Consider the following 8671-nt stretch of genomic DNA (forward strand, 5'->3'; position numbering starts at 1 on the left):
TTTTTTTTAAGTCCCCCTGTCTAGAGGTTATTGGAAGCTGCCATCTGCTCTCTCTTTCCTCCTTTCTTTCCTTGTCACTCCTCTCTCTGGCTAATAAAATCTCCAGCGCTCTGATATACAGCCAAGCCTCCTGGACATTTTTATGGGCTCCTTGGTTCCCCTGTTTCGTTCTCCTCCTGCACTCCTTCCATTGCTCCATCCGTCCTTCTGCAAAAGAAATGAACGATGCAAAATCCCTCTCATGCAACCCCAGAAAGCGTAATTTCTCTCTCTGATGACCGCTATTTGCTTCTACTTTGGACAGTTGACGTCCAGCAATTTTATTTGGTTTGCTTTGGGAAGCAATATGACTGAATGGTTTTCCTTTTTGAAGGTAATGAGAGGCCTGACCGCAGATACCAGTCCAGTTACCAGCATGTGGTTTTTCAGTTTCATGCCCTGACATTCCAAGCGAGGAGCATGGTCAGCTTTTCGTGTCCCCTCAATGAAACTGACTAGAACCATGTTGAAATATGCCCTTCTTGGCATTCTCCATCATTTTCATATATTTCTTCCTTTGTGTCCTCCTCATAGTTTTGTAATTGAAATAAGTGGATCCAAAATTCTACGGTTCATAAAATCCAGTGGCATCCAGTCAAGTACAGTAGAGCCTTGCTAATGATTAACTGTCTCGTTCATTCTTGTCCAGCTCCAGTAGCGTCGTCGTTGCCATGAGCACAGTTTAAAAACACAAAGCAATCCTATACTTTTTTTTTTCTTTTATAAATGATTCGTGTTATTGATTTCTAACATGAGCACTTTCATCTGTTTTTTGAAAGTTGATTTAATTTGGCCCGTCTTCTTTGTTCTCCATCCCCTCTGCTTTCAGCTCATGGAAAATGCATTTCGTCATCACAGAGAAGCAAAGCTTTTAATGTTGAGATGGCAAAAATAAATATTTCAAGGTTGCAAGAAACAATCCATGGGAAATAATTACATGCACATGCTCTATCTGACTTAACTTATCTCCACCATTTTCAGTCCATAGGAGGTCTTGTACACAGTCATTATTCAACATCAATTTACAAATAAATTCAACTATTCTTGTAGTTTGTTTTTCAGGTTGAAGGTAAACTTTGGGCCAAAGAGTTAAAAGATATATATGACTGCGGTCAGAGCGGTCCTAGACTGAGAAATTCAGGGCAGAACCGTTTCCAGTGCAGTTTCTAAAAAAAGAAGCTCATAGATACATGAAAACTAAACCAAACCAAGGTTTGTTTTAGAGTCCGATAAGTAGAGATCAGAGATTGGTCACTCAGCCAAGAGGTCCATTTTAACAGTCACAATCGTAATTATAACACCTCATCACTGGCGGCTCCACCTATGAATGGTCAGTGGAGGTCATCTGTCCAATGTGTGGTCTCAGTCATCACGCTGGCAGCCAAGGTCTATTCACATCCATCCAACCATGACTGCTTCCACTGCGCTCTGTCTTTCCTCAAGACCCCCTAAAACATGTCAGACTGAACACTTTTACTCCTCTGGTATGTTTCAACTTGCATCCCAGTCCTGGCTGTTGCAGCGGTCAGATGTGTGATTTGTCAGAAGTTGTATTTTAACAAAAAAAAGAAAACAAGCTCAACTTTTCTAGGAGCCTTGTCAGTCCTGTCAGTGAATAGATATTGTTGTGAGGGCAAGTGTGAATATGAGCATACTCGCCTCAAGGTTATAAAACAATACAAGTACAAATATAATCCAAAACATATATAGCTTATACATATTCATGTGCTAAAGGTCCCATATTTTTAAAAAGTGAGATTTCCATGTCTTTTTTTATTATAAAGCTGGTCGAGGTGCTATATAAATACTGTGGAAGTATCAAAATACTAAATCCACAGAGAAATACACACAGCCCGTATTCAGAAACTGTGCCTTTTTAAACGAGCCATCAGGATTTTCGTACGGTGTGATGTCACATATGTACTATATATAGGTAGAAAGTGCCGCTACAGTGCTTTTACAGTCATTCCCCGGCTGCAATGACAGACGTCGAGAGCGCAGATGCAAACGCAAACGCTGACCAATCAGAGTAGACTGGGCTTTATCGGGAGGGGGGCTTAAAGAGACAGGCGCTAAAATACCTGAATACAGCTACAGAGGATAGATTGGGGTGCAATCTAATGAGTTTCTTTAGGAATATCTGTTATAGTACACAACCAAATTATTTGTACAGATGCACTATGCAGATATGCAATGTATACAGCCATTTATTTATAAAAAAAGAAAAGATAATAATGTATGTGTTTAATAAAAAAAAAAACAAGAACAACGCTGACTTGTATTTGTCTTGAACATGATTTTATTGAGACTTTTATTTGTGTTATATGTCTTATTTTGTTATGTTATGTTTTGTTGTGTGTGGACCCCAAAGGAGTAAGCCTCTCTCCACAACGCGTACCTCCTATGGTGCCATTTTGATGCTAACAAGCACTCACCTGCCGTTAGCATTCCATTGAGTGCCATTCATTTTGACGTCACTTTAACAGCGAATAACTTTACATCTGAAGCATTTAAAGACTTTATTTGTCCATTGTTTATTTCTAAAGAAACACAACAATGTATAAAAGGCTCCATTACCTTGTACCTCACGTTATGCAGACGTTTTTGTAAAAATAGGCTAACGATTGTGTCATAACCACGCGACTTACTGTCGCATAGTAGAGGAATTACCGTATAGTACTTACATTAGCTGTTTAAGTTTAATTACTAATGTTAACTAGCATTTTAGTTAGCAATAATTAGCCTGTGCCTATGTTATCTCCTTACAAATACCTACGCTCTCGTCTCTGCAATATTGGGAATGATTGAGATTTCTCTTGGCACAGCTACCAGAAGACTTACAACTTTTAGACAGGTTGCTCACGTCACATTTTATGTCGTCTCTCTCAGTTGGAGGCTGCGCAGTAACGCTCAGCCCTCACTGGAAAAGTGCTTCTAATAGCCTTCACTGGTCTCCGACCAGAGCAACGGGATCTGTTGGTCCATTTCTATTTACTGTCTATGGTGGACCCCAGGAAGAGTGGCTGCTACCTTAGTGGCAGCTAATGGGGATCCAAATAAAGAATAAAAGTATATTAAGACAGACAGTATGAGAAAAATAATGTGTTTTTTGAACATTAAAGCATGTAAACATGTTTTAGTAAAAACCCCAAATGAAAGTATGAACCTGAAAATGAGCATAATATGGGACCTTTAAAATATAACAAACTTGGCCTGCGTGCATGTGCATGGGTAGAGCAGGCGCAAACTACTGAGAGGTTTATGCCTCGTTGCAGAGGTCCAGGGTTCGAATTCGACCTGTGACAATTTCCTGCATGTCTTCCCCCTCTCTCTCCCCTTTCTCACCAAGTTCTCGTGTCAAATTAAAGGCAGAAAAGCCCAAAAAATAAATCTTTAAAAAAGAAAATTTAATTAAAAAAAAGAGTCTGTAGAATACGACTTGTAGTCTGGGGATCTCTGTAGCACAACAAAGTTATTTTGATTTGGATATTGCACTACATATTGTGATTTGGCTAATGATCACACTAACTTTGCATTACAGATGTGCTGGTGCTGCAACAAAAGCACCATATAATGCGTTATGAAACAGTGTCAAATATAATGCAATCTTATGACAACAACCTATTATGTGTGCAATGTGAGGGTCAGTAAGTATTGTTAAGTTACAGCCTGCTTTACACGAGTTGTCCTAATTTTTTTCAGATTGCGAGTCCTATTGTAAACCAGTGAAGGGCAACCTGAAGATCAACATGAAGAAATATTGCAAAAAGGATTATGGTAAGAGAGTACAATTACTTATCAACTGTAATTAATAAATGTGCTGTGTTAGGAGTATTGACCTGAGCATATTTTTTATCAATGTGTCCTCAGCGGTGCAAGTGAACGTGCTGGACATGGAGACGGTGGGGGACTGGGCCAAGTTCTCAGTTAATTTGGTGTCCGTGTACAAGAGCCGCGGCGAGCCCCTGAAGCGAGGAGACAACATCCTGTGGGTACACATGAAGGACCTGGCCTGCAAATGTCCCAAGATCCAGATGAGCAAACGATTCTTGGTTATGGGGGGCAGCGACGGCGGGACGGGCACTGGGACAGGCACTGGGACAGGTCCAGGGGTCGGGCCCGGGGGCGGAGCCACCAGTCCTGGGGCAGAGCGCGTGGGCTTAATGGCTGATAAGAACAGCCTGGTGATCCAGTGGAGGGACGTTTGGACGAGACGCCTACGGAAGTTCCAGCGCAAAGAGAAGAAGGGGAAGTGCAGCAAAGCATGATGGGAAAACAGCGTTCATTCTTACCTCTCCCTCCCTTCATGAACCCTTACCCAGTGAGCTCCTTCCCCCCCCCCCTGTCTTCCCCCATCACGGGAACACTGCACATTAGAAAGACTGCATGTACCCTGCCTGTTTTTAAGGACCACGTTTTGTGTATATTGTATAATGATTTTCCTTTTTATTTCTCAAGGTTTGTCTTTGTTATGTCAGTTGTCTTTTTTTGTCCAATTGGTTTGCCTTAAAAAGGGACCATTAAAAAGGGTATGAAGTGTAGACAAAAGCAGATGCCATTCCCTCCCTTGACGACGACAGCGTAAATGTCCACTCGTCCCCCAACTACGACCCCCTGACCCTCAACCTGCTCTTCCTGTCAAGTCTCCTGCCACTTTGTTTGACATATACCACACTTCTCTGAGGATTTTATTCGACAGTGTTTGTCACTGACTTATTTCAGCAACAAGACAAGCTGCACAACCTCAGCTTGGCCTCCTCACGTTTCATTGTTGAAACAACTCGGATCAGCTCGAGCTGGACCACATGACTCAACATTTGCTTTTAAAATGTTCATAAAAAAATGGGCCTACTTGCTTTAGGTCTCTGTAGTAACTTCTACAGACTGTAACTATGAAACTCTTGTCACATGAGGAACCAAGGGCTCCCTTTGCAGGGATGTTTTCCACAGCAAACCTCAGTCTCACCACCACTGCTGCTGCCACCAGACAGCCGTCACAGAATAAACTGCCTGTGTAGGCTCTTATATCCACTGCTCATAGTAGAGTTTATATTCTTCGTGTGGCTACGTTTTATCTCATCCATCCATATGCCTGCCGTATCCTTATTTGAGATATATCCTTTTGTTTCATTTTAAGCAGAACAAACCCTGTTAGCATGTGTGAGTCACATTCCAGGCCTCCGGGGCTGTGCCTCTTCACCACTAGTCCCTCTCATGAGTGGTTTATAAAGTCATGCATCACCATCATGACTCATTGCTTGTCACTTTTTTTCTGGGAGACAGATTAAGCGGTGTGGACAAATGGCTGGAGTTTTTTAGAACAATACCAATATTTCCAAGGAGACTTTTCTTCGCTTTATGGATACTGTCCTTCCAGATGTTGCTGTGTGGCCATGTCATGTCATTTCTTTGTATTTAAATGTCTGAACATTTTCCTGATGCGTCCAGTGACTGGCAGACTTTTGTTTGCCGTATTAAGAGATTGAAACGAGGGTTCCTTTTCATGCAGTAAAAAGAAAACAAGTCGGATAAACAAGATAGTCGTGTTTTTCTCTAGTGTATTTTGACAAAATGAATGAGGCTGGAAAGTTTTTAGCGCTCACTGATTGTATTATGACATGAGAGGATCATATTTCATTCCTCATGTGCTTTGTTATGTTTGCATATTTGTGGTTTTTGCTGGTCCATCAAACCCCTACAGTGAGCAAGAACTAAACTTAAAATGAGCATCAAGATCTAAAAGGAAAACTTCCCAAGTCATCTTCCCCTACTTGCCTACTCTCACACAGTCATGTCACTGTCATCCTTTGCCAAATAACCATAGTCAGTTTTTAAATTCAATTAAGAGACTATGAAAGTCAGGACCAACGAAAAACCACAGAGAGACCCGTCTGGTTGCTCTCAAGCTTTTTATCTGCCGTTTGCTGTTATTTCATTTTGTAAAGCACATTACAATTTATTTAAATAGTAATAGTAATAGTAAGACAAACACAGTTATGAGGGGAACATCAAACTAGCGTAGCAGCGAGTGTGCCGACAGGCATTTCATGCTAGCGAGTGGTTACGCTCCTCTGGCTGCGGCGGTATGTTTGGTTTGTCATTCTTCCAAAAGTGTCTCTCCTCCACTCTCTTCTCTGTGTCAGCCACCACCCTCCCCAAACTCCCTTTTTTAAACCCATTTTGCATGTTGTTGTGTATTCAGTGTCTTAGATAAGTGACAGCACAGAACGAGGCTGCCAAAACCCCTCGGTGGTGTACAGTACTGCACTGTAGCTCTTATTTTTACGTCTTCCGAGAATGTATGTCAAACTGTGAAGAACACACTCACACAGGTGTATGGTCTGATTGTAAGTGTTTATGAAATATGTCAAGTATGTCACCAAGCTTAAGAATGTGGACGCCATGACAATTATTGCGATTGATGAACAGGATGTTGTTCAAATGATTGTGGATCTTTCATGCTTATCTGTCTGTCTTACAATGATATTTTGAATAATACAAAAACAAACCTGTAACCAAAATGAGTTATTATCACCTAACGTGATTTGTAGTGTGTGACAGAAAGAGCAAAGTTTTGACAGCACTATGCCCATGCAGGGCACAATTCCCACACGTTGGAATTTCACAAAAATGCAGAACCAAACAGTCAATTATTTGTGTGTTGGCTGTCCGCTGTGGCCCGTCAGACAGGTGGTGTTACAGTAGCACCAGTCTCCTCGCAGCGGTATGCGAGTATGCCATGACACATCATGATTGATGGTCAAATTACGTGCCTGGGAGGCCTCTCTGGCGCTCAACTCCTTAAGCACCCAACACACTTGCGGAGGAACTGCGGTGTCCTTGAATCTGGACTCACGCACAAAAATCCCTCTTTCCTTTCTTTCGGCTCTCAGTTTTCCTTTTCTTAAGTGCCCACCCTGAATGTTGGAATAAAGATAAGAAGTGGGCCAGATGTTGTTTGGGGGGTGGAAGTGTAGTCTTGTGAAAGCTATTTAGTGAGCCTCATAGGGAGAGCCGTCCTGTTGTTTTACGTTAACAAGCCCAGCAGCTTGGCAGTGGAACTGAGGCCATAACTGCTTTGCTTTGTTTCCTCCCCTCCCTTTCACATTTATAGCATTCACAGGTGTGTGTGTGTGTGTGTGTGTGTGTGTGTGTGTGTGCGTGCGTGCGTGCGTGAGTGAGTGAGTGAGTGTGTGTGTGTGTGTGTGTGTGTGTGTGTGTGTGTGTGTGTGTGTGTGTGTCTAATTAACCTTACCCAAGTAAACAGGTGATATGCACATGAAGATGCAGAGAGGGGAGCAAGCTCTCATTTGAAGGCAGACCTTTTAGGGGTTTTGCCACTGTTTTATTGTTTGCATTGACGAGTCTGAACAGCCTATGATGAAGAATTCTCATTTACATTTCCCCCCTGGCCTGATTCCCATTTCATTCTGGTTCACTTCCATCTCACCTTGTTTAATAAGTCTTGACACATTTTTAATGTTGTAAATATGTACTGAACTGCCTCTGCCATTCATGTTGTCTTTTGTAAAAGCATCACTTGGCCTGGGATGACTCACGTGTATGGATGTACAAACCAGATGATGTTATATGGATGTGGAAACCAGAAACATATGCTTTTGTGATCGCGACCAGAAGATGTGGTTCAGATATTACACAGAATGTATTCCTTTTTGGTTTTAAGTTGTTTCCAGACAACAACCGCCCAATTGTCAATGACTTTGAGGAGAATTAAATACAAATGTGAGACGGGCTGATCGGACCCTCTGCTTTTAACATAGAGGCAATGACGGCAAATGACACAACAACCCACTACTTTCTGTTGCATTAATGTCCTGGGAATATTAGTTCACTCACATAGAAATTGTCCACCTATCTTTATCTGGAAACAAAGGGTTTCTCCCCTCCGTTCAGTCCTGCTCTTTACTTCTGTTATATCAAAGTCTTCCCTGTACATTTTTCCTCTGAGGCAATGAACCACTGACTTTTTAATCTAAATGATAAAAAAAATAAATTATTAGTTAATGAGCTGTTTGCTGTGTTGATCATCTGTCTCTTTAATTGCAGTCATTAGCCTGAGCTGCGGAAATAATGTCAAATTGATATGTGTGTGTGTGTGTGTTTCCCATGGAAAGTATGCTTGCATACAGTGGGCACCGCTCTGGTGTGTTTCCACTCACACAGGGGCTAGACTGGGGTCTGAAGGGGGAGAGTACTGGGTAGAGCGGCTCCCCTCCTCTATGAACAGAGCAAGAGCTAAAGCTCTATAAATAAACAGCGAGGCGCACACACACACACACACACACACACACACACACACACACACACAAATGTGTACCTCACCTCTAAGGAAACCCAACTCCCGAGTTGGGTTTCCCTCTCACCTACAGTCTCCTCTCCTCGTCTCCCACCCTCTAACTAAACAGGCCAGCTCCATCCATCCTCCTGAAGGTAAATTACAGGAAAGCGACCATTTATCATCACTCTCCCCAGGCATGGCCATCAAGGCTTTGAGAATAGAGGTTGCTGAGATTGTCTGGACACACACACACACGCACGCACGCACGCACGCACGCACGCACGCACGCACGCACACACACCATGACATATGTCTCTGCATCAAGCACATCCA

At 42.3% G+C, this 8671-nt stretch overlaps 1 protein-coding gene across 2 annotated transcripts in view; it reads left to right on the top strand.

The window, feature by feature from the left end:
* The window catches only part of ntn2 (netrin 2), a 42177-nt gene extending 34104 nt beyond the window's left edge, over positions 1 to 8073 (top strand). For both annotated transcript variants that reach the window (XM_078279294.1, XM_078279293.1), the window contains 2 exons: positions 3742 to 3816; positions 3910 to 8073. In XM_078279294.1, coding sequence (XP_078135420.1) covers positions 3742 to 3816; positions 3910 to 4307 — 473 coding nt within the window. In that variant the 3' untranslated portion in view covers positions 4308 to 8073. The remainder of the gene's footprint in view (positions 1 to 3741; positions 3817 to 3909) is intronic.
* Positions 8074 to 8671: the final 598 nt, after the last annotated feature.

This window comes from Sander vitreus, chromosome 21, assembly GCF_031162955.1.
Source record: "Sander vitreus isolate 19-12246 chromosome 21, sanVit1, whole genome shotgun sequence".
NCBI classification, from domain to species: Eukaryota; Metazoa; Chordata; class Actinopteri; order Perciformes; family Percidae; genus Sander; species Sander vitreus.